General features: G+C 31.3%; 1 protein-coding gene across 4 annotated transcripts; it reads right to left on the reverse strand.

The window, feature by feature from the left end:
* Window positions 1–5,650: 5,650 nt before the first annotated feature.
* Window positions 5,651–26,243, reverse strand: LOC124359458 (protein MLP1-like). Of its 4 annotated transcripts, none has more exons than XM_046812208.1 (3): window positions 25,925–26,243; window positions 18,608–18,741; window positions 5,651–13,709 (listed from the first exon to the last, which is right to left on the reverse strand). In XM_046812208.1, exon 3 carries the CDS (start codon window positions 13,607–13,609, stop codon window positions 8,276–8,278), a length of 5,334 nt encoding a protein of 1,777 aa, XP_046668164.1. In that variant the 5' UTR covers window positions 13,610–13,709; window positions 18,608–18,741; window positions 25,925–26,243; the 3' UTR covers window positions 5,651–8,275. The 4 variants fall into 4 exon arrangements, with proteins under 4 accessions (XP_046668164.1, XP_046668165.1, XP_046668166.1 ...); XM_046812209.1 differs by having other exon boundaries at window positions 18,571–18,741; XM_046812210.1 differs by having other exon boundaries at window positions 18,542–18,741.
* Window positions 26,244–27,440: the final 1,197 nt, after the last annotated feature.

The raw sequence follows: 27,440 nt of genomic DNA on the forward strand, positions 1-27,440 counted from the left end.
ATTTATCCCATGTTTTCCTATGCGCCATCTGAAAAACAAAGAACGAAATGTTTAAAAAATGTGTTCCCAATATCGCCTAGTGGGCGATAATAGGAACACTGCGGTGGGCGATATTAGGAACAACTCCTCAAACAAACATGGCGGCCACTGCAGCCAAACACGCAAAATAAAATGGATCAAAATATTACTTAAACCAAAGCTGTTTCCGAAGTTTTTGAATAGGATCAGTAACATTTTGTAATTACCTTAACTCTTAATTTTATACTAATAATAAGTCACATGGGTTTTTAACTCACCTTAGGCGAATATCTTTTGAAAAATCACAACATAAAACTGAGACACGCTAACCTTGCCAAACTTTCACAGATTACTCCAGCTGACGGCTAGTTAGTAGTTCAAACGTTTATGGGTAGATCGCAGCACTAACCAGCAAGTTACTGCAGTGGGCGATATTAGGAACATGGGCGATATTTGGGCCCCCTACCTTACCAAGTTATCTAAGCTAGTGCCTGCCCTAAACCGCCGAATTTGAGTTTATAGTTTAGTAAATTAAAAGAAAGTTAAAAGTTGAATATTTGTATCAATGTATTCTATATACTTTTTCAAGTGGTCCTCACCGACAAGTTTTGTTGAACTTGGTGAGGCCAAGACTATGTAAAACAACTGTTTATAAATAAAATAAATAAATAAAAAATAAATAAATAAAAATACGGTATTAAAAACCTTTTACTACAAATTTATAAAGCATATGAAACCCATCTTAGTTCTCTTTTGACAGATGTTTCTATTTTCTAGATCGGGGAAAAAACGTACTAAGAACAAAGTAAATTATAATGGCTATAATTATAAACTTTTGACGTATTTTATTGATCGTGTCAACAAGAAAAGCTCAACATTGGAGACGGAAATATACTTCACTAGCACCAAACGTGCTGAAACATGTGCATACCCTACAAAATAGCGCGTCAAGTCGCGGGTAACTGCTAGTTTTACTATAAGGTGCATCACTACATAAGACATGTCAATACAGTAAAATATTAAGACATCAATTAACAAAAGTGGTCGCCTTCTTAGTGAGCAGTAAGATTTAGATTTAAAACGGTGAAATTATGTAGCCTATTGTATTGTTTCACTTAACCATGTTTTACCCGAACAATATATTTCAACAAGAATTTCACCTTATTTTATTTGATCAAGTATTAATCATTGTATGTGGATTACAAATGGTTTTGTGTGATATATCTGTATTGTATTTTGTACCCGATTGTGTGTAGCCTATAGTTTCAAATAAATACTGATCTTTGACAATACAATTTATGTAACCTTGCTGATATTTATTTTTCATGGAAATCAAACCCTTTACTGTAGTTTAATATTACGAAAATATTTTAAAAGCCTTAAGAAAGCAATGTAAACCTTTTGAGAACCGCCGCAACCTGGCAGGTTGCGTCGCTTGGAGTAACGGAATTTAGTGTTTACCGAACCGTATCTTCAACCTAATGTAAAATTCTAAGTAATTGAGTTAATTAAAAAAATAAAATATAGTCTGTAAAATTAAACTCCTTAGTTCAAACCCTCTCGCTTATACTTCGTCTCTACCATAAAAATAAAAACCCTCTCAGAAGTCAGAACAACTGTTTCAGTACTACATACATACACTTAACTGAAAACACACACTTTGTTTAGTTGTCTTTACAATTTAAAATGACTTAATTAATAAGAGTTATACTGTCATTATCTTAAACAAAGTTTCTTTTATTGAGTGAAAAATCAAAGCTTTCGATAAGTGTCCAGTATTTAAATAACAGTGTAATTAAAATACGCGCACTTAGTTTCAGTGAAACTTTTGAGCTGTTCAGGTTTCTTAACCCGATCAAAGATGGCGGAACCGGCTTCGTCTCACAATGTGCGGGTGAATACAATACCTTGTCTATGTTATTCTGTGGTCGCTGGTTGTACTCCATCACCTTCCACTCTCAGTTGACAACAAAGGTTATTTTTACCATTACACTGCTGCGCCACATTAAAATGAAACTTATACGTTATATTTTCATATGTATGAAATGATTATTAGTGTTAACGTAGTCGTATGAAACTCAACAGAATAATTAGATTTGGGCGACCTCCTGGATTTGCAGTAATACAACTTTGACTACAAAGTTACTGTTGTTTCCTGGTTAGAAAAAATCAATGGTTTTCTGAACGATTTCATTTGTAATATTTTACCAATATATAATACAGTTTTAAAACACATTCGCCATAGAAGATTAAAAATGTGTACACTCCAGCACCTTCTTGTATCTGTTTATCAGATTTGTGGATCGTCTCGCTCTCATAGTTTTGTTTACACTGCAGCTACTTTACCTGTTTTATAACTATATAAAACTGTATATGCCTGTTTTTGTGTAGGCATATACAAGTGTCGCAGTCTAAGTTAAAATATTAATTGAACAGATTAATGTAGCCATAGATCTAGGAAGCTTGCATTTTGTTTTGAGGTTTGCCATACAGTGGCAGTAGCCATTAGACATGTGTCGTTCAATTCTAACGGGTCAGTCAATTGAACAAGCGATCCGGATCAGAGTGTTTAAAAAGACCCGTTCACCTAGAACGTTTCGTTCACTTTTTTCTGCTAACTGAATAAGTTTGTTATTTTGACGTGACAACGTCTTAAATTAGGTTGCGGCTCGGAGTCACTCATGAAAAAGTGTAACGCCCGGTAACGTTACGATGCCCGTCCAGTGGGTCCGCCGCACGGGATAAAGCAGATAACTGTGGGTCCGCCGCACGGGATAAAGCAGATAACTATGTTTATTCGTGAAAATGTGGAGTGCTTAGATTCGTCATTTACAACAACTACAACAATAAAGGTAAATAATTGTACACTGATATTTCATTATCGTAAACTATGATTGATTGATTAATTGTTATATTGACACAAAAGTTGAGAAACTGAGTTTATAGGTTATGTCATACTATTGACAAATGTTGATAGTGTTAAGTAAATTATTAGTTTAAATCACTCTGCAATCAATCGTAATTCAGTCGATTGAGAAGAAACAGCGCATATTGCTAGTCAAACATTTAAAATAACAAATTATAACCTCTAACCTGTCATAACAGTGCGACCAAACAAACGAACTAAACCGACCAATCACCACGCGCGGAGTTAGAATTTAACTGTGTTTAGCAAGAATTTCAAATTCCAATTTTAGTAAATGTTTTATTCAACTTTACCATTTACAATACCAAATTTTAATTAATTTCAAATTATGTACAATGTTTTAGTAAACAAAATATATTTCTATAGTTAAAATTTGTGCAATTCTTATTTTCATTCAATTCCTTGTTCCTATTGTGCAATTTAATAATATTCATATCAATAAATATTCTACCGAGAAAAAGACGTTGTCACGTAAAATCTTCGCCCGTAAAACCGACTTTACAGGCAACCATAATTTTTTTTCAAACCAGATGTTATTTTTAAAATTTATAATACTATTATTAAGCTCATTTAAAAACTCTTATCCATGAAAAATAGCTTAACATCATATGGAAATAACTACAAAAATATAGAGTTTATGCATTAGGTTACACTAAAATTTTTCAGTCGTTACTTTCTTCACTGCTAACCGATTAAGAATAAAACTGTAATCGTATAACTCAACAGGGGGACTAGGGAGTCTCCCCATTTGTAGGGAATAACCTTACTCATGATAAATCAAAGGCATGTCAATCAACCAAGTCCATTGATTATAAGTATTAACTTTTAAAGTATTTAGCATATGTATCTGATAACTTACAATTACATTTTTAAATAAGTTTTAATAGATATATTTGCATTTAATAGATTCCTGAAATAATAGACTACATTTATTGTTATATATCTATCCATTCACGTACGATATGCTGTTTCTTCCTCTATTCGAATACTTTTTTTACTAGCATATCCTTTCGTTCATTCGGTCATTACATCCGGTCGTTCATTCGTTCACTCAATACGATGACCGGTATAACACGCTCTAGCGGGAAGGCTCAGTAACTCTGTACTGACCGGTTCAACTGAACGGGTCGCAGCAGTGAACGATACCGACTAAGTCGGATTAGTCAGCTGATCAAATAGAGTGAACGCCCAGCAGTAGGGATGCTTGGAGGGGTATTTACCCCACCCTGCGTGAACTCAAATCAACCAAGGTTTTTTTATAAGCGGTTTTACCTATAGTTTGGGAAAACAATGTGAGATAGCAAAATGTTGCCAGAATTTGTGTTTATATTAAAAAATAAAACATGAATAAAAACTGAGACATAAACGTTCTTTTTCCAAATGCTGAACGGCCATCAACTTAAAACATGTCGTTAAAGTGTAAATATAATAAATCTTGCTTTATTTTACTATTACATAATATTAAAAAAAGACTGTAATATAGCATACGTGTTGGTAAATAGTTGATTTAAAACGGTGCAGTGTTGAATTAAATACAGGACATTGCGGATTTAATGGGGGGAAAAGTCCTGATTTCTAGCCAATTCAAACTAAAATTTGTACAGAGACACTATTTACACATTACTTTGATACGTTCTCCACCAATAACAGTCTAGTTTCTCTCTCAACTAATAAAGGGTTTTAAGATGGAGACTGCCACATTTGTGCAAAATCAGAACATAATGCACTTTTATGAACATGCATTCTATAATATATTAAGTTTAATTTAGTATCTAAACAAATGGCTAGTTAAAAGCATTGAAACTCTGTTATCCTTTTACATCTTCTATCGACCATACTCAATAATCAATTTGAAACAAACAATGCAGCTTATATGCTTGTTTTAATATTTGTATGTTTCTATATGATTAAGAAATAAAAGATCAGGTCAAATTTCCCTTTTGGATTAGTTGGAAGAAAGGTAGATTTCACATGTGCGGATATACAGTTTGCAATAAAAAGGTTGGGCTGGCTATGCATTTTTAGATTCTAAGCTGAAAGGTAAAAATAATTTTTTTTCCAATTTCCTTTTTGTTTAGCAGTTATACATCTTTTTTAATTAAAACAATTATATCTTTGTTGTTATCTTTACAATTGTTACAAAACTTGGTAAACGGGTCCATGTCAGAAGGTACTATGTCTGGAAAAATGTTATAATCAGTTAAATTATTTTAAAACGTTTTTGTGTCTTATACAATGTAGATAAAAACAGTAGTGCATTAGATATTTTATAAAACAAAAATTAAATGGCTGCCATTTTGAAAATATTGAAACTGATTTAAAACAGTTTTTAATATACTTCTTACCTGGACCCATTTACCGAATTTTGTAACAATCGAAAGAAAACATTGTTTTAGTAAAATAATAAAATGGCGTATAGCTGCTAAAAAAGTGTACATTGGAAAGAGATTATACTTATCTTTTAAGTTAGAATCTGAAAATGAAATAGCCAGCTCAATCTTTTTGTTACACCCTGTATAACTTCAGTTTGAATTGACTATATATTATGCCAATCATGTGTTCTCTATCATTCCCACAATGATACTGTATATTTTTTTCTAAGGTTTGTACCAGCATTATTTGAAAAAGTTTATGACAAAATAAAACATGTAACAAATGTTGTGAAGGACCTGAGAATTCTAAAATAAGAAGGGGTAAAGAAAGGTAAATACTTAGAAAACAATTTATTAAAATATTCTCACAGCTAATAACAATAAACAAAATACACAATTAGTATACGTTTTATAATATAATTTTTAATTAATATACAAAATAATTTAAAACTATTTCCTATCAATGAAGGGAAACAATACAGCATTTAAATGAATAGAGCCAGTAAAAAATTAAACCTTTTTGACATTTAATATTCCTTTACTTCAGTTATGTACTTGCTCCTTTAAAATGTATTTTTATAAAATGGTTTATTAAGCTTTCACGTACATTTTGCAAAAAATGTATAATAAAAGTACACAAATAATAGAATATGTATGTACACACAATACACACACACACATATATATATATATATATATATATATATATATATAATATATATATATATACACACACACACACACAAATATACGTGTTTTGATTTTATTTTAACTCGGCTTTGACATTCCAACCCAGCATCATGTTTAATAGATTTTATAATGTATGGTTTTCATAAAAAAAATTATGACTACCTCATCAACATTATGTTAGGGTATTTAAATCCAAGATCTCTTTCGTGTGCATAAAATTTGGAATAAACTATCTGTTCATATTGGTTAAAAACAATTACAAATCGAAAACTACCAATGTGAATAACTTGAAACTTAGCTGTTATGTTAGCTGATCAAAGGGCCATTATAACAAGATTAAAGGAATAATCATGAGTAATAATTAATTAATTTCAGTTTCAAAATGGTATCATAAGTTATCAACATTATTAAATCTCTAAAAAACAAAAAATTAAATTTATCCCTACATAATGTTTGAATGTTTTAAAGCACATTGAATAAAAAAATCAGTAGTATCCTATTTTTGTATAGTGGTTAAAAATAAGTTAGTTATGGTTACTTTAGTGCTTGGGTGTACAGGTAGAAAGAGTACTCTTACCTGTAGATCCAAGTTCAGATTTTCAATTAATGGTTTTAGCATCATTAACAACAGTTTTGAATTAAAACATTTCCAAGACAAAAAATGTTAAATGGTAACATACAGTTGGTAATGAAATCAGTGTATACTAACAATGTTAATGTATAGTCAATCTATATAGTGTTGATAAATTACTAATATAGCTTAATAGCATTGCTGGAAGAACCAATGCACTTTTAATACCATCTTGACTGGCTCAATGTAACTTTGAAACTCATAAGTACAATGTGGTACACTATCTGCAGATAATAAACAAATACAATACTTAGAATACTTACAATACAATACATTTTGTTTTAGTTAAAAACAAAATGTGAAATAACATAAGAAACTAATTGAAGGCCTTATCTACACATCGAGGAATTCCACAAGCTCAGTGTTGGGAGCATTTTTATTAATTTTTATTTAAGTTTAGAAACTGATGTAGTTTTATACAATAACATGGCATACCTCTACTGCTATCAAAATAGCCTAACAATACTGAATCAACTAAACTTAAGAAGACACGAAGAAAAAGAATCCTGAAGTCGACAGAAAAAAAACCAAGGACAGGTTTTAAGTGTTATCGAAGAGAAACACACCAAGTTACAACATATAAATCATATTACAGCCCTCTTCTCTTTTAATCTAACTGAATAATCTACGTCAGATTGTAAAATTTTTTAGATTCATGGCTCCCCTATTGTTTAGATTATGTACAATGAAACCTCAAATTCATATTGTAATTTAATTTATAAAAGAAAATTAGTTTTATTACACTAAAAATTGGTTGATAAGCATAATCAAATGTAATTTTCTATTTTTTCTTTTCTGAACCCCTGGTATATGCAATTTAACAAAGTCAGTAACACATAAAATGAAAAAAATATAATATTCTATATTTGAACTGTAGCAATGTATGGCTTGGTAGTTTGGGAAAGAAATCTTACCAGGTAATCTTTAGTTGATTCTGGTGTTGTAGAAGAGAGTTGCCATTGTCACCTGGACTAGGTTTTAGCGAAACTAGCAGAGTGATTTGTAAAGCATGATTATCATGATTGTAGTAAATAGTAGAGTTAATTATATATCTATTCTGATAAAGAATCACTGACTCAACTAACAGTTCTAAATGACAATAAGTGTGATACAAGACACAATACCACTGGCAGTTTACAATTTCTCCAAATACAAAATTAAGACCTACTAAAACCTGGAGCTGTAACTACTGAACCTCCTGCTATAAAAAAGACAGGCCTCTCAAGGAGAAGAGTAAACACAGTTCTCACTGACTGTTGAATTAACATGACTTTATTTGAGAGTTCCTTAAAAAGAAATGAACATTATACAGACAATTATGTTTGAACTATTGCATTAACTGACAACTTAAATTCTTTGCAAAACAGCATTCTAAATCAGTACAGCAATGTGAAAAAGCATTGTGTAAATTTTATAATACAACAGTTTTATGATCATGTACTTATTTTATAACTTTCATATTTTTATAGTTATATCTCAAAACTAAATAGAGAAAAAATGCTATTATATACTCACAGTATTTTCTGAATTTGATTTACAATACCACAATCCTGTTTATTGACATTTATGTTATTATGTGGAAATATTTATCAGAAGCAATTGTAACGCAACTGTGAAACTGGCTCTAATCTGTGTATATTATTTTTTCGAGTCTTTTACTATTATTATTTCAGTACTTTTTTGAACACTTTTCAAATAGTTCATAGCTTTTAACAATTTCTTCAGTGACACTGATGATTTAAATGAATCACTAATTCCAGTGATACATTGCCTCTTAATAATATCACTACCTGTTACACTAGCAAAGGACGGTTTGGGTGCTTTCAAGTTTTTCACATTTTGCGATTCACATAAAGTTGATAAATCCTGTGAAATGGGGACAGCATGTGAAGATAATATTTCAGCCTGTCCTTTAAGGTTTTCATTACATATTCCATTGTCAAACTTATCAGGAAAACATGCTTGATTCAATTGTGAGAATTTCTTCAGAGCTCTGTCTTCTTTACTTCTCTTTATTGTTTTGGTGCCTACACATGTTTGTTTAGTAGAATTTTCAAGGTCAATGAAATGCAGTTCATCCTTTGTAGTTACTGCAGGATCTGTAGAACATTGTTTCTTACTAGAATTTAATTGTACAGTATTTATTTCCTGCCTATTTAAGTTTGAAGATGGTCCTAAAGACGTTGAAACACATTCATCCACCAATCCAGTTTGATTTGGTTGAGAGTTATATTTTATAAGTGGTTGACCCTGAGTTTGATGTACAAGAGGGGGATATCCCTGACAGTTTTGGTACACATGTTCTTGATTCTTTAAGACATAGACACCTAATGAACTACTTTCATTCAATTGATAATTATTTGGCAAAAGCTGCTCCGGAAAATTACTAAAATTTGACTGATTATTGAAATTTGTAGGATTTCCAATCAATGTATATGGAAGCTGAATGTAATTTGGAAATGGAACCTGATTTACTTGAGTTTTATCAGGGATACCAACAGTTGGAGTATTGTTATTAGAATTTGTAAACAAGGGATGGATGTACACGATCTCTGCATCTTCATCGCCATGGTTGTTTATTGGTTTCAACACTTCAGGTTCTGCTAATGTAGAGTTCTTGTTTGAGCTGTTTCTTTTTTTATCTTTGAAGTTACGAATTTTATTACTTTTAACTTTAGTCACAATCGATACAGAATTCATTCTACTTTTCTTGAGGGGGTTTTTGTTTGAATTTGTAAAAGATTCCAGTTTTCTTTCTACATTACTCGAGAATTTTCTATGAATAACAGCCCTATTACTTTGCTTTTTCTTGAGAGTTTTAGATGTTTCTGCAGATAAAGTTCTTTTCTTTTGATTTTCACATAGATTTGTAACATTATGAGACTTTTCTTCCTCAGGTAAATTTAAAGAATTACATTGATTTTCTAAAAACGTTACCTTTTTCAATATTCCTTTTAAAAATCCACTTGTATTTGTAGCTGAAAAGGATTCTCTCTGTTCAACCGGTTTTGTGTGATTAGATGAGCTATGGATTTTAATGTTTGTCTGTGGTATTTTGGCTAAATTTTTATTTTCATTTTGAGAAATGACTGCAATTGAACTGAGGGATTGTGAAGACCCCAATCGTTCACGGCCATAGCTAATATTATTCAGATTTGTGCAAGATTGAGAACGTGTAATTCTTCTTTTATCAAAACTCATGTCCCATAAATTTGAACGGCCTAAAGCTTTTTCCTTGTTTATTTTCATATCAGTTTCATTAAGTGCATTTGCTATAGTGGATGAGCAAATTGTATTGCTATTTTCTTGTTTGTTACCTCTTATCTTTTCCTCAACAGTTGAAGCATCCTTATTAAACAAATTTCCTTTGTTTGTCATTTTTAAGTCTATTTCTAAATCAAGTTCTTTCATACTATTAGAAGAATTTAAAGCATATCTTCCTTCAGTTACACATTGTGTTTTCCTTGGTCTTCCTCGGGTTTTGAAAGTAGGGCAATACTTATCTTCTAGAGCACATTCAAGTTTAAAATTAGGGGATTGATGAACACTATTATTGTGGTCTGATTTATGCGTTTCCTTATAACCACCACCTAGATCGTTTTCTTTGGCATTTTCTAAAATTTTTCTAGGTCTGCCTCTTTTTTTTACAATAGGATTAGGTCTGGAACTTAGTTTCTTTACTTTTTGGGATTCATTTTCTCTTAACAACTTATTCACAATTTTATTATTTTTAATTTTTTCAGATATGTCAACATGTTCTGATACTTTTTTAGGTTGTTTGTCCTTGTTTCTTGTAGAGTTACATAATACAGAATTTTCAGTATCTTTTTTATTCAGTATACAAACTGTTGCATTTTCTAGAGCATATTCATGTTTAACATTGGGTGAATCGGTATTTCTTAAAATGTTATTCGACCAGTCTCCTTTTTTTACCCCAGGATCAAGTCTAGATCTAATATTTTTGGTTTTTTGGTATTTATTGTCTCTTTTAACATTACCCACATTTTTCTTAGTTTTAATACTTTCAGACATGTTAGCATCAGTTTCTGATATTTGTAAGCCTTGATTTCCTGTACAGTTACTTATGGAGTATTCAGCTCCTTTTTGTGTTTTGTTTAGCGATTCACTATCAAAATTAACATAATTATTTTCACTAGTATTTGCTATACCATTTATTTTACAAGATGTCTTTATCAATTGATCTCTCCCTGAAGAATTTGGACTTTTAATTTTCTTGTAGGTATACTTATATTGTGAAGGAATTTGTTTATTTTTAAAATTATTTTGATCATTGTTCAGTTGTTTATAATGTATTACATTATTACACTTTCTCTTTTTTACAATTTGATTAAAATCAGATGTGTCTTCTTCAGTATGTTTGAAAACTCTTTTGTTTTTTCTTTCTACACCTTTTAAATTCAGACTTGAAATATTATGGTTATTTACTTTATCAGAAGATTGAGTTAATTCTTTAACAGAATAAATTTTCTTTGCCTTTAGCTTTGAATTTTCAGTTTCACATTTAAACTCATTTGCAGGATATGAGTCACCCGTAACAAATTTTGTAGATGCGTAAACATCTTCCAATATCTCGCTGAAGTCAGTCGGTCCCATGTCCAGGTCACACTTGCCTGTCATCATTACATTATCTTGAGTCACTTTTATTCCATTTATAGAGTCATTTATTCTTTTGAGTAAAACTGTACATGGTTTTATAAATGGAATATCTGTATTTAGAAGCAAGTCCACATCTGCACATGACACATGTCTTGATGAAAATGGAGAATTTAGTGTTACGCTATTATCTTTTTCTTCAAACCTGGGATCTGATGATGTGGTACGTAAACAAACATTTTTATTAGTGATAGACAATTTTATTTTTTGACACACTACGTTTCTTGTTTTTTCTTTAGTGAGTATGACTGAATTGTCTTCATTCCTACTACTTTTTGGTAAATTAGTAGTTTTCATTGTCATTGACACATCAACTTTTTGAGTTTTAACCAGGTCTGCAATTTTTGGTTCAGTACAGGTTAAAGTTAATTTGTTTTCAGTAATTTTGTTTTTACTTTCTTCTAAATTCTTTAGTCTGAGTTTTCCTTTAACAGTAGAAGCTTTTGTTACTACAGCAGATTCTTGTGTTGTTTTAGATACCTTAGATTTACTTTTTGGTGTAATTATTTTATTTTGAATATTTTCAGATGTTTTACTCAGCAAAGTTGCTTTTATTTGTTTTTGGTTTGAAAGGTTTTTATTTTTTTGTGCTAATGAAGTAATATTTGTAGATGAAGTAGCATATATCTGTTTTACAACAGATATTTCATCGCAATTTGAATTACTCTGTTTTGTTTCTTTAATCGATAATGCTCGATTATCAAATTTTCCAACACCAATATGTTTTTCTAAAAAGCCTTCTATAGGATATTTAATTTCGCTACATTCTGTATTACATTTACCTTGGTCACATCCTGACGTTTCAAGTTTTTTAGAATTATCATTCTGGGACTTTGTGGGCCTCTCCTTAGATTTCTCCACTTTTTCCATAACATCCATTTTACCATTATATGGTATTTCGTTTCTCATTAGTTTAGTTTTTGCTTCAGATGTATTTTTATTACTATTTAATTCTCCTGGACTGATATTTCTATTGCAGGAACTTAACTTGGGAGTCCCTAAAGTATCTTGTAGAGAGTTAAAATCTTTTTCACTCACTGTCTGAATTTGACTATGTTTATTTAAATCAACAAACTTTTCAGCTACTAAATCATCACTGTTTTCTACTTGTGTAACGGGAGCTTTTGTAAAATCTGAAAACAGCTCTTTAGTATTACTGTCTGATGCTCCTTTTACAAGATCATGAGTACCTTTCCTTGCATCTTCTTTGTATCCTGTAGCCATAAAGTTGCAATGTTCATCTGAGTCTGCTGATAAAACCTCACTTGCAATTTCTGACAGATACATCAGCGAATTATATCCATGTTGTTCAGATGGAGCAATACTTGTATTTGCCAATTGTTGTAGTTCACTTTGATTATTTGGGTAATGATTTCTTTGTGATCCATATTTTGAAGATTTATTTGAAATTTGTTTAGATTCTGTTCTTTTAGCCAGAGAAAACATACTAGTGAGTGACTCTAGATTAGTGTTTCCTTTTAAGTCACAGCCATGGTTAGATTCAATATTCTCTCTATTCAATTGTGTGCTTGATGCATTCTCTTCTAACCTATCAATTCTTTTCAACTGTGAATTTTGTTCACAATTTGCTCTAAGTTTAATCTTCTTAGGAGACTTAATCAAGGTCTTAATTTGTTCAGTTGGAGTCTCAAGAACCTTAGAGACATTTGGTATTGTTCTTGCTTCCCCAGCAAATGAAAAGTCATCCTTTGACTCTGTGTCTGCTGGCTCTTTGTATAAGGAATTTCTCTGGGACTTGTTGCTTTTGTTGGACACAATTTCAGATTTAATTTTCACTTCTTTGAACTTAAATAATGCCTTATGGCTTTCTAGCTTTTGCAGTGATTGATTTTGAACAAATTTTATCGTAATGCACTGGGGTGTGTTACTCAATAATTTAATTGTTTTACCAACAAACATACGAGGATCAATAGTTTTTAATTTATTTTTACTAATATCTGATTTTGTTGACTTAATTTCTGCAGAATTTCCTAATAAACATGACAATTTTGAATTCAAATTAATTCCTTCAATCCGTCTTGGAGTTACGTTCAAATTTGTTAAAACACCTTTTCTCTTACCTGCTATTTCCCTAAAAGTTAAATTTCCTAGCATTGTGTGTTTATTACGTGACTTCCGGGCTCCATATGTACTTATCCTGGACTTTTTTTTACATATCCTATCGTTCCATGAGTTGCTTTCACAGCCTAATTTAAATGGTTTTATTTCACAGCCTGATTCATCTAATTCCACTTCTGCTGCGACGTCAAACAAATTGTGAGCTGTTTCTTCTGTCATTTTTGTTATATTTATCCACAAAATATAGTAGGTACAAGATATGTTAATTAGTTTTTAATCTTCTTTTCTAGTTATAGAAGCTCTTCAATCTCACTCACTCCTGCAAAAGAAAAAGAATTTATTAATTAGTTTTAAAACAACCAGCATTTCTAATATGACATTTTCTCTACCAGTGTAACTTGAATGAGAGTTAAATCTAACAATTGATTTTGCTTCTATTTTTTTTTTTACTGTGCAAACAACAAAAAAATAATGTTTTACAAAAAAAAACTTTTTACCTTAAAAGATCTACACAACATGTTGTAACGTTTACTAGCTTAAATAAAATAGGCTATAAACTGTCTTCATCAAAAGTTTTATTTGTTGAGAGAAAATAGCATTTTATTTCATAAAATCTGTTGAGGACAATTCATCATTGAGACACACAAAGTGTTAACATCTTTGATGCATCACAAGTAACCAGTTAATGATGCATGTGTAACCAGTTATACATGCATTATTATATCAATTTATATGCTAAATGTAAAAGTCATCTTACTTTGATACATTTTGTGTATATTCTGAATTTGTTTGATTTATAGACAGTTTAATCATTTCTACAGCTTTGAAAGTACAATTTGTAACACTAAAAGGTTCATTAAAGGAAGCTTATTGTTCTAAAATTGATAAAAGGTATTTTACTAACAAACAAAGTTCCTCGCACCATACTCGAATAACAAACTTTTGCTTGTATAGGACAAATAACTGGTTTCAGTTTAAGCTTCTTACAATAACAACAGTGTTTTTTTTTCTTATAATGTTAAGTAATATACTACTTTTAGGTCGTTATTAGGAAATAATCTTGCTATTTACAGATTAGATTTTCAATTTATTGAACAAAACTTTAATTGAGTAGAGAATGAGTAACTGATATTTGCTTCCTGACCTGGAATTATCCTACTCACTTGCTGTGTTACTAATGAGGATGTAATAGTTCCCCAATCTAAAGTTTGGTACTTGTACACATACTACTTCTACATGAATAAACTGTTACTAACTATGTTTCCAAATAATACTGATGAAATTACGATAATAAAGTGAACATGTTAATATCAGTTGAAAAACATTTAGGCAGTAAAATGCTATTTATAAAAATGACTATGTAAAATAAATTTATAACGATTTTGTGTATCTTGTTCGATGATTTTTGTATTTACAGTTTTCACCAATTTGATAGTTAATTAAACTATCAACAACATACATTTTTCAACTGAATGGATACAAGACTTAGTTTACTGGTGGTAGCTTATATATTGCTTTCAAGCAGATAGAGGTTGTGCAAATATATTACACAACTTAATTAATTTTTTGTCAGTTGCATTTTTATTAAATCCCAATGTAACTAATAAGTCTCACACACAACACTTTTTATCATATAGTTTTTATGACTAATAGTCAATTAATTGTTTAACAACATTAATTATCAAAAGAATGGATAAAACTACTAATTTTGATAATAACAAACATGCACAGGGAAGCATAAAATCAACCACTCACAACTGCATATTATAGAGATGTAGTATGTCTTCTCTCCTGTATAAATTAACTGAATACACAATGTTTTGTATAAATTAATTGACTACGCAACCTCCTGTATAAAATGAGTGTAAACAGGGCCATTGAAGAAGAGAACATGTCATGTTTCTGTACTTTATATGTAAAACATTAAGATATAAAAAAATAATGATTCATTATAATTTAAAACATAATATACTAAAGAAAAAACTATTAAAAACCTGGTTTAAAGTGGTTTTAATCTCAAGTAAATAAAGTGCATCTCTGCAAAAGCAATTTATGATTAGAAACAAAACCTAATGATTAAAAATCAAATAATTCCTTGGTATGGAAATATTTCATTGAGATATGAAACTAGCTAATCGCCTGTTCTACCTCTAACACAGTAACTATGTTGGTACATGATACGTTGATCTAATTCTATTCATAATATATTGTAAAATTTTGAATTCTAAAATTAAGAATGTACTTTGAATTTAAGAATCACAGGATGTATGTAATCTTATTTTTTGTTGATACAACTATGGCAGTTTGGACAGGGGTGGTGAATTTCCCCAGGAGGACCTGATAGGTTGTTTTCAGCGGTTTGTGGAACTGCTGAAATTATAGACTGGTAGGCCTCATGGTGTATTTCCGGGGTGCGCAAAAAGCCCTTGAGGCTTAAGTGCATGGCAGTAGGCCACCCCAAGGAAAAAAAAAGTAATAAGAACAACTCGCATTCGTCTCGAGGGATGTTGGCTAAATTCAGGGATAAGAGGGATTTGGTGATTGGTTAAATTCGGATGTGCAGTTTCAAAGTTTCATATTCACAGTTGTATCCGTTCTCGAGAATGTGCGGGTGCTTTGCTAATGCTCAGCCAAATGAAGAGTGATGTATAAAATAATCAATGGATTTCGTAGAAAATTAAGTGATGTGTTAGCAAAATTAGCAGACAAGAAGAATTTAGTGATAACTACAGTCTGAGATTAGGTTTGCCAGGAATTGTAAAGTAAACCACAGTTTAATTTTCCGGATTTACCCAAAATTTTGACTTTGAGGGCGTTTTGTGGCTTAACCATTAGAGATAGGACAAAAAGTGACTGGACCTTTCTTAACGGAAATTTTATTTTTGTTTTTGTTAATTTTCCCTCAGATTTAAGCTAAGATCTCTGGTTTAGACGGTACAGAGCTTGGGAGAAAAGACTGCACTGGGCAGTTGTTATGAATTTTCCGGGGTTTAATTTACTCAGGGGATTATCTTGTCATACGGAGCAATTCCGGGGGAGTGGGGTTTAGTGTTACTGGGTGTTAACACACACATGGTTCTCTTTTAGAGGTTGTTGTGTGTGTGAACATAAATAAATTCTCTCTGTCACTATCTACTATTGCTGTTTCGCTAACGCTCAGCCAATTTCCTAGGGGGGCTTTAGTCACTCGGTAACGTAGTAATATATGTTCAATTCGGAACTAGAATTAATTAGACAAATCATAGTAACAAAAAATTTAAAACAACCAAAATGTGCAGTTGTTTTTAGGCGTTTAATAAACACGATCAATATTATACCATTGAAAGCGATTTACAGGCTTACTAAAGGATACAAGACAAAAAGCTACTAAACCTTTTTTATAGATCTCATATTTTCCTGGTTACTAAAGGATAAATATTTAAGCTCCGATCAACGGTTAGGCTGATACCGACTCCAGAAACAATATTTTCACGTAAAAATCACAAAATATTTGCATTTAAACGCGTTTTGCGGCCGAACCATTGTAGATAGAGCAAAAGGTTACTGGATGATTTTTGTAGATCACATCATTTTCTAAATTTTACTTTCCTTTTGTTTTGAGCTACGACCAATTGCTTGGCCACTATCAAGCGTGGAAGGTAAATTTTGACGTAAAAATTCAAAAAACTTTTCCATTAAAACGCGTTTTGTTAAACCGATGGAGATAGGGTAAAAAGTTACTGGACCTTTTCTGTACATCACCTTAGTTACTAGTTCTGGTATAAAACTTATAAACTTACTTTGAGCTAAGACCAACAGTTTCTTCTTTACCGAGCCCGGATTATACATTTTCACGTGAAAATTACAAAAACTGCTTTTAAACACGTTTTGCGGCTAAACAAATAGAGATAGAGCAAAAAGTTATTCAAATATTTAAGTAGATCACGTCATTTCCAAAATCTTACTCGTTTTGTTTTGAGCTATGGCCAATGGTTTGGCCGCTATCGAGCGTGGGAGCTAAATTTTGACGTAACAATTCAAAAACTTTCTAAAACGCGTTTTGTGGCCAAACTGTATGAGATAAGCCAAAAAGTCACTGGACCTTTTTTGCAGTTCACTTCAGTCCACACTGTCATTTTTTCATCAGATCCGAGCTACAACCTACAGTTTAGTCGCTACAGGACCTCAAACAAAAGTCAACAAGCGGAAATTGTCAAAATTTGACAAAATTTTCTATTTTGAGAACATTTTTCTGGTCGACCTGTAGAGATGCGGGGAAAACTAATGTGTCTATTTTGTAGATCAGACAATTCGTTAAATCCCGTCAAAAATTAGATTTGAGCTACAGCTAACGGTTTAGTTGCTAGACGGCTCGAAAGCAAAAAACAACACCAGTTTTTAACCAGTTTCAACCGGTTTTTAAATATTTTGAGGGGTTTAAAAGTAAAAAAATCAGGTTTTCAGACTTTTCCTGTTCGTTATACCGGAAAAGGTACCTACGTGCAAAATTTCAAGTTTCTAGCACTTCTTGAATTATGTTAGAATTTGAATCTATATATCAGTCAGTGATTTACATGGTACAGTGAGTTATCAGTCAGTTTTTGTCAGTTACACATGCTGCTGTATAGTATATTAGACTCACCTTTAATGTGAATAAAATAAAATAAAATCCAGAACTGAACTTTAGAATACGCTACATGTTATGTTATAAACTGCATTGTTTTACTGGCAACAACTAATTTTATTTCCATTACTAAATTGTTGTTAATTTTAGAAAAAAAAAACGCAAGCCGATACAAAGTAACACCACATATTTGTTTTGTGTAATTGTGTCATTAGCCGTTAATATAAACATTTACACTATCAAAACATTTTTAATATACTTACAAACTATTTAAAATGCTTCCAGTCTGATCAAAACCGATGTACTTAATTCTGTTAATATTAGTTTTGGACTGAAACAGCGTTCATACAACTTAGTTGGAATTAATTTTGCTTGATGCATAATTTTGTTTGGGAACATAATTTCACATAATTCATAACTTTGTCTAGTTTATACCTTCATAGCAATGGTTAACCTGAGAGAGTTAAATGTGTATGTCTTTTCTCCTGTATAACCAACTAGGCAAATATAAGGTTTCTCTCCTGTATAAATTATATAAAATTACTTACATATTAATAAGATTATTTTGATACGTTACATATAAATTCATGCAGTAACAACAATTTCTCACATACTGGACTTAAGCTCTAATTCATGAGCTCTAATCTGTACTGGTTGGTGATTTTGAGATCCCCTTAATTCATGTTTTTTCTTTGTGGTGATAATAACAATTCACTGTCATCACAAACATATTATGTAATTCTTCCTCCTGTAAAAATTAGACCTGAAAGTTAGTTTGTTTAGATTTAACTAAAGGTACATAAAATCAAATCATTTATTGAGTATGACATTTTTACAAATTGTTACCAAAGTAACCACAAACTGGTGCATTGTCAAAGTACTTTGTATCCTAATATGAGAAATAAAGTTGAATATATAAAATAATGATTACATTAATTGCATAAAACATCACATTGCATAAAACAGTAAGGACAGTTATGTTTATTTTTATCAATAATATTAACAAACAGAAATCATACTACTCCCTAGTTAAAATACTTATTGATATATTTATAACAAAATTAATGAAAGCCATAATTTAAAATTTCATTTGTTATAATAGGGCTTTTCAGTAATTGTTCCTTAACAGTTTCATTATACATTAATTTGTATTTCAAAATAATTATACGTATGTAGGCATAATACACAGCTTCCAAGTATCAATGGTGACTGAATTAAATAAAACCTTGAATGCAAATCTAAACGAAGATAATTTAATTACAAAATAATTTATATGTGATTTCAAATTTAAATTTTGATCAACAGTTACTCCCAAAAATTTATGTGTATTAACTATATTGCAATTCGTCGCAGATAGTTTATTACAAGTATGGTTTCAAAATCACAATCTGTCACTTTGATTTAATCTTTGTTGAGTTCTTAATATAAATTGTTCATTGAAACTGTCATGGTTAATTACCAACTGTTAATTTAAATATAAAGTGTTACCTAAATATCCTCCTACCAATATTCGTAGTAATGAAGAACTGTTTTACTTTACTAGCATCGTATACATTAGTTTCATGTAAGCAGAAGCTTTGAATGCAGCCAATAAAAATTTCAAATTGCAGAGCTGCAGTATGTCTTATCCCCTGTATAAATAATACACTAACAGTATATTATTATAGATTATTATGAAAGTGAACTATATTATCTGTTCAATGTGGGTTAGTGTGAGATATTTACAAAGCAATTTTATTATATGTAAATTTCTGTATTTTGTTCACGAGAAATAAATAAATGACCACTGGCTCCGACGGCGGTCACCACTTCAGCGGCTGTTACCATCAAAAAGGACTAGCCTGTATGAGAGGCCAGCTGCACAGTTCTAGCATAACTTTAAATTACTTGGTTGGTGATGGACTAGGTTTACCATAAGCTATTAATATTAAGAACAATAAATTATCTTATAAACTGTAATTAATTATGAAATGAATATCAATGGATGATATTACTTATTAGCGCATAGTTAACATATATTTGGCTAACAGTAACAATTTACAGATGGGGTGTTATGTTTACTGCTTACTTTATCTTTACAACTCTTATGTGAGTGTTTAAATTTAAATAAGATTAAAAGGGCACACTTCTCTCAATAAATGGAAATACTATACAGGAAGTGATAAAGTTTTAACCGCTGCACAAAAGTTAATATACCATAAAAACTTTTGTAAAAGGCCATGAGAAACACTAAATCATTCAATCAGACAAAAATGTAAATTGGGTGTCTCTTTTAGACATAGTATTAAAAATTGTAATCTGTAACTGTCTATCTCTAGTACTTTTTTTCAATGTTCTGTTCAAACATTTAAAGAAGTCTCTTTCGGTGTCTGACAGTACAAATTGCTTGAATAAACAGACACAAGAGCTCTCATGAGCACTGTCACAACCAGTGTCGGAAAATTGTACACAATAATTGGAGAGAAGTGTTGGATATTAAAACTGTCTAATGTAAATAGATTTATACTGCGAGCATTGTCATGAGCAGTATTGGGCAGTTGTTTTCAAAGCAGTATCAGACATTAAAATTTCAATTATGAACATTGCCAAGATATCACTGTTGTGTATGAACAAATTTTGTATTCTCTCGCGCAACAACCAGTGATGCAGTTGTCACAAGTACTTCAGAGAGTTCTCACAAGTAAAATTGCTTATCCTTGTTCACATTATGCAACAGTAGTTCCACAAGTATTCTCAAAACTTCAATTGCCAGTGTAAATGGAGCCACAGCACATTTTGTCTTGGAAGGATAGGAGAAGGATTTTGAAGGATCAGATGCATGTAAAAAAAATTCTCTTAATCTTTTTTTCTTTTTCCAGAACATACGATAACCATAAATTGTTATCATATATATTACGCTTAAAATGTCTATTAGCTGTAGTTTATCTTATAAACTTATTACTGGAATATGAATAAACCTATGCAGCTTTTGTGTACATACTTTGTATTGTTTGAGACTTGCTTAGACGGGTTTCTAAAAATGTCTGTTTCTACCTATTGTTCTTTGAGAATTACATAGATGAAATTCTCCATGAAGATGTACTGTATTGCTCACTCATACAATTAAAATACTGTTGGATGATTTTCATAAGGTCACAGCAAGGCTGGATTGGATAGTTAATCTTTTCACTTTTCTGCCAATGCCATCACATGGCACCTTAATGTGCGTGGTGGCAGAAATATGCCCTTCAGCATCAATGTTAAGCCATCTTTATACAAAATAGAAGTTTTGAATTTTTTTCTGGGTTGCTGACCCATCAGAGAAATAATTAATCTTTTTGATGGTGCAACCGAGGTTAATTTTAATGAGATCTAGCAGTTTTTTGTCTGAAGTAATATACTGTAGTGTTGTGTTCTAAACATTCAGATATTATTACAACATTTCCATTTTCAATTTTTTTTTCTTTTGTAACAGGTAATAAATGGGTGGACTGCCAATTTCCCACTGAATTTCATTGTTTATTCCCTGGAAATCATACAAAATAATTTACATCCCGTAACTTATTTTTGGGAGGGAAGGTGTCCCTGAAAACTCCAACAAAATATACTTTCTATAATAGATTTTTTTAAATATTTCATATAGGTTTTAAACTAATATTACTGTAAGTTTTTACATTACTTGAAATACATGTACAGTTTTACAACAACAAGGTTATTTAAATAAAAAAAAGTGAATCTATCTTCTCATGGATTATTACAGGGAGTTGCAATATTAACAATAAAATTTAGTGAAAACCAAACAAATTTAAAATGGAAGGTCTTGGAGCCCCAAACAGAGCCCTTTTGGTCTTGCTGAACACAGCCATTTTATAATCTCTTTTTAGCTTACATATTTGAACATTTTCAATTTAATAGAACTAGAATAATTGGGTATACTTTTACCCCTTCAGTAGTCGTTTGACAAAGTTTCATAACCCCCAAAAAGAAAGTTGGAAAGATAAAATTTTTTGTGAATTTAAAAAAAAAAAAAAAAAAAAAAAAAAAAAACCATTGAAACACATGTAAAAAAATATCAGACTACTTGAAAATGAGATGTAATGGTACACCTCAAAGAGAGGGGAGATTTAGGGTGTAAAGCATATATCATACATATACTATTGGGCACACGAACACACCTCTAAAATTTAAAAAAATTGATGTTAGGAAATGGGCTTATTTCCAGAGCTTGGGGGTCATAAAACATTTTGTACAAAGTTTGGAGAGAATTAGTTTGTATTCCATATTAATAATAATTGATTGTACTTTGGTATTATCCGGATGCCACTATTTTTAAAGTTTATCTTACCAGGAACCTTGGTGAGGAGGCCAATCTTTCCCTATCTACTATTTGCTATTATACTATACTATAAATATGTACGTATTATAAATATAAATATTACAGTCAAAATTTACAAGTGCTCACTTGATCTGAGCTTGAATTTAGGTACTATCTTGAGTGATGTTTTTCTTCTTTGCCAGAAATGCGGGGTAGCCCTGATGGTCAGGGTATTTCCGATCAGTACTTTCCCAAACTCAGATCATGTCGACGATTTGGCATGTGTTCTGAAGTTGGGAAAGAACCGATCAAAAATGCCCCTGGCCATCAGTAAAGCCTTAGGTAATGACACTAACGAAAAAAGGGTACTTTGGGATTATACCGACTACACCCAGACATGAATCGTTATTTGACATTTTGCTTCTACTGATTACTAGATTAGCGTAGAACAATATTTCGTCAATATAAAACAGAAATTGTCTTATCGCAAACCCCTCCCCATCCTCAGACAGAGGTGAAAGTCGAGCGGTCTAGTAGATAACGTGACTACAGAGTCTCGCCACCCGTTCAGCTGGTATGCCGCGACCCGGAAACCGGTGCTAATACTCAACAGGTTGAGCGAAATGTGGGGTTCAGCTCAAATGCGTAATAAAAAACAAAAAGGAACAGCACGACACCATCTTGACTAATATCTAGCTGAATACATGTGGCGGTCGGCAGTTGCAGCTGAAGGCGTTAATCCACTACACTCACTCATCCTTGATATTTCTGCATTCTGGGCGTCACAGGAAACCCATTAACAATTGATAATCATTGTAAGTTTCTAATTTTGTAATTAAAGAGTTGTTTTTTCGTTCTATAATATTTATTTCTATAAATTTATATTTTTGTTTTCCTCATACTGGTGTGGTCGGTATAATCCCAAAGTACCAAAAAAGGAAATGCAGGCTGCAGTATAGTAAGTGGTCACCACCATAATCGAATCAAGATAACAAATTATTGGTTAGGAATACTTAAACTATCAAATAAAAAATATTCTAATTATAGTTATTAACAATTAGGTTAATTATTGCAAGCTCTGATCGGTATTTTCCTAACCTCAGATCACGTCCTAGATTATCCAAACTTCTCCGATGTCGGATCATGTTGTAAGATTTAGGACTTAATCCAAGATCAGGAAAGTACCAATCAGAAATGCTTCTGGCCATCGGTGCGAGCTTCATTATAGCACTGCCAGCGAAAAAGGAAAAACATCCCTCGAAATAGTACCCAAAATCAAGCTCAGATCACAAACAACCTAATCTAAACCTACTTATATTGCATAGTGTAGTAATATTTCCATTGCTAATGGAAACGGCCTGGGTTGTAACTGGCAATTAATCCACAAACTAAAAATCATTATGAGAACAAATCATTCAGCCCAGCTGTTACTGAAACAACAGTATCCCAGTAATACCACTGAATGACCTGTTACTGACACTAATACTGCAGATATGTAGTAACTCTCAGGTAACAATTGAGAGTGTAAAATTATTAGGAATTTTTCTAGATCCTACGCTGTCTTGGCACATACATGTTGATTATGTTCATAAAAAAGTGAGCATATTCGTGGTATATTTATTGCGAAAACTAAAACTTTATGTTTCCAAAGATACGCTAAGAATGGTTTACTTTGCACTGTTTCAGAGCATCATTAGTTATGGTCTGCTCTTGTGGAGCAATGCATCTGGTATTGATAAAATTTTATTGACTCAGAAAAAAGCCATGAGAGTTATAGCGGATGCTAATTTCAAAGATCATTGTAAGCCGATTTTTAAAAAAGAAGCCATTTTAACAGCTATAAATCTATACATTTTTTACAGCTTGATCCATGTCAAAAATAATTTTCAAAACCTGACACTAAATAAGCACATTCATATTCACAATACCCGAGGCGCTAACCTGATCAGCAAACCTTTCACAAGACTTTCTAAAATTCAAACTTCATATGAGGCCGTTGGAATAGATCTATTCAATAAACTACCTCTGAATGCTCAGAGTGTTACATTAAATAAATTTTAAACGGTTATTTATAAGTGGCTGGTAGAGAGGCCGTTTTATGACTTATCAGAGTTTTATTCATCTGACATCAGTGAGATAGTTTTTTAGTGTATTGTTCTGCTAAATAGTACATCTTTGTCTCACTAACATTATTGTATTATTATAATGCACTTTTACATGTAAACTATTGCGTCTTCTATAATGAATGTTTAATTTAAATTGTTTATTTTACTGTTATAAGTATTCTGACGTGATCTATTGCATATAATGTCTAATGATCAATAAAAATCTTATCTTATGTACTGGCAGAAAGTGCAGCGTTATGTACATATTTTATTAGTGTCAGATATGTTTATCCTTAAAAATAGTAAAATGTAATACTGTTTTGTTTGTTATTTTTATATATAACATACACATAGCCTAGATTGTTTTTGATTTAACATAACATTATTACTTTTAATATCGCAATTTGGTTTTAGTTGTAGCGAGGTTGACCCATGAATATCGATGATTCAATATCATCGCTCACTTAAGTATTAGACGCTTTTTATGCAGCAGCAAACAGATAGCTTTAATTAATTATAAATAACTATAATTGGAATGCTTTTGTAGTTGATCATTAGGTATTAGTCATAGTGGCCGCTTATTAAACTTCATGCAAGTTGCATAAGATATAACTAAGGGGTAGGGTACGATAAGCGGACCCGGTTTCTTATATCAAAATTGGCATACTGATTAATTATTTTGAGCTTAAACTTAAATTAACTAATTATTAATTAACTTAAGTAATCTATATCAACAGCTGTAAACTCTTACAAATAATATTAGGTAATACACGTAAGGTAATATTTCAATTTTACATATAAGCAACATTTGATTATTAAAAATGGCAGTCAATTTTAGAAAACTACACGATATTGCTTTGAAAGATGATAAGACATGTTTTACGTGGCTTCAACATGTTGGACTCATACCGAAAAATCCATTAGGCCTATGTGAAATTTGTGGGAAAGAACAAATGTAACTGTGAGAGGAGCAAATATGGTTGTCTTCAGTTTTCCTAATTTTGCTTATAATAATTTTTTCATCACTGAAGATATAAAATCTATATTTTAATTGAAAACATATGATTGTTATTGAGGACTATAGATACTTTTATATCAATTGATAGTCTAGGATTTGAGATGCGAATATTAGGTATCGATGATTACATTCTTCAATATAAAAAACCGGGTCCGCTTATCGTACCCTACCCGTGGGTAAAGAAACAACTGTAACTGTGAGAGGAGCAAATATAGTCGGCTACAGTTTTCCTAATTTTGGTTGTAATAATTTGTTTGATTGCTGTAAATATTGAATTCATATTTTAATTTAAGACATATGATTGTTATTGAGGACTATAGATACTTATATGTCGATTGATAGTCTAGGATTTGGGAAGTGAATATTAGGTATCAATGATTACATTCTTCAATATAAAAAAACCAGGCTGGCTTACCATACTTTACCCTAACTAAGTTAGGAACTAAATGTAATAGCCTATATGACTAGTGATAAAAGTTACAGCTGTTTAACAAAATTAATTCTAATGTCTTACTTGTTATTGAATGTAATTTATAAGATTTATGAAAAAGATTCTCGGTTCATCCTTAATTATAATAGACATTGCAAGTACAAGTATAGTTGAGTTGAAAAGAAGTGGTGTATTGACATTCAGTTCATTATGACTGGTTGAAGGTGTTCTCCTCTATTCTAAATTCAACGTACACAAGGGTAGAAGTTAGTCTAATACAACATAAAATCACTGAATAACACAAATCACATAACATTCAACAAGCTGATGCTTGGTTTTTAGTTGAATGATTTTTCTCAGTTTGCAATATGACTATGCCGAAACTGCGTTTAACATGCAACTTTAAAATTCTCTGAGTGTCATTATTTTATCATGTAAATAGTGGATTGAAATTTACACACACACACACACACACACACATATACAGTTCGAGTCCCAGCGGAGCAAGTACTTTTTATGATTCAATGTTTATTTCAAATATATATGTGTATATATATATATATATATATATATATATATATATATATATATATATAGTGAGTGTGTGTGTGTGTGTGTGTGTGTGTGTGTGTGTGTGTGTGTGTTGATTGATTACATGCCGTCAATATTTCAAAACTTTTAAAACATTCTCTTGCATGGTCATCATCCTTTAGTTTCCACACTAATTCTCATTTTGAAGGGTTATATTAATTTCCAAATTACTGTCACAGGTTCCGTATATACACACAAACAAAAAGCAATATGGGAGTATATTTGAATATGAAAGATATTGTTATACAGGCAAAACAATTCCTTTTTTAATATATGTTTTTATCTGCAGTTGTTCATACTATATATATATGCAGTGAAATACTAAATCCGCACAAATTTAGTGTGTACCCTGAATACATCCCTATAGGAAAAAATATGGAAATGGTTTTAACACAAAAAATGCAGGCTTTCTTGTAACTCGCCGTAGTTGTAGTTATAGAATAGTGACTTGGTTCAGTTATTGGTTAAATTAAAATTCATTAGCTCAAGTCATTCATATTGTGCTCTGTTAAAATTACAATGTTTGGCTTTATTTAATTTACACTTTTCGAGTGGTTCTTTACGGTTGTCCAAATATTGTATGTTTTGGTAAAACATTAAGTTGGTTTAATTTAGAAAATTTCGAAATGCTATGGACAGAAGTTGAAATATTACACACATTTTCGCAAAACATTATAGTAGTACCTATATATAGTAGTGTTAGAACTGCTTACCGGGACTAGAATGGTTAGTTCTTTAGTAGTATTTACAAATATCTCGCGTAATAAAATGCTTATGCTGAAGTTTACTGCAATTTTGTGCCCAGAATCTAGTTCATTCCAGTACACAAAGCAGCTATGGTGGGAAGGCTGATTTGATGTGAATATTGAACTCAGCTCCAGCTTACCTTCCTCTTAAGTGCAGCATCTGAAATCTAACGCTGTTGCAGACTTGACTCCTGAAATCTGGAGTCATGTTCGTCTGAAGGGATCCAAATATAGTCAGTGACGAAGAACGAAGACACTCAAAA

This window comes from Homalodisca vitripennis, chromosome 4 (assembly GCF_021130785.1).
Source record: "Homalodisca vitripennis isolate AUS2020 chromosome 4, UT_GWSS_2.1, whole genome shotgun sequence".
NCBI lineage: Eukaryota > Metazoa > Arthropoda > Insecta > Hemiptera > Cicadellidae > Homalodisca > Homalodisca vitripennis.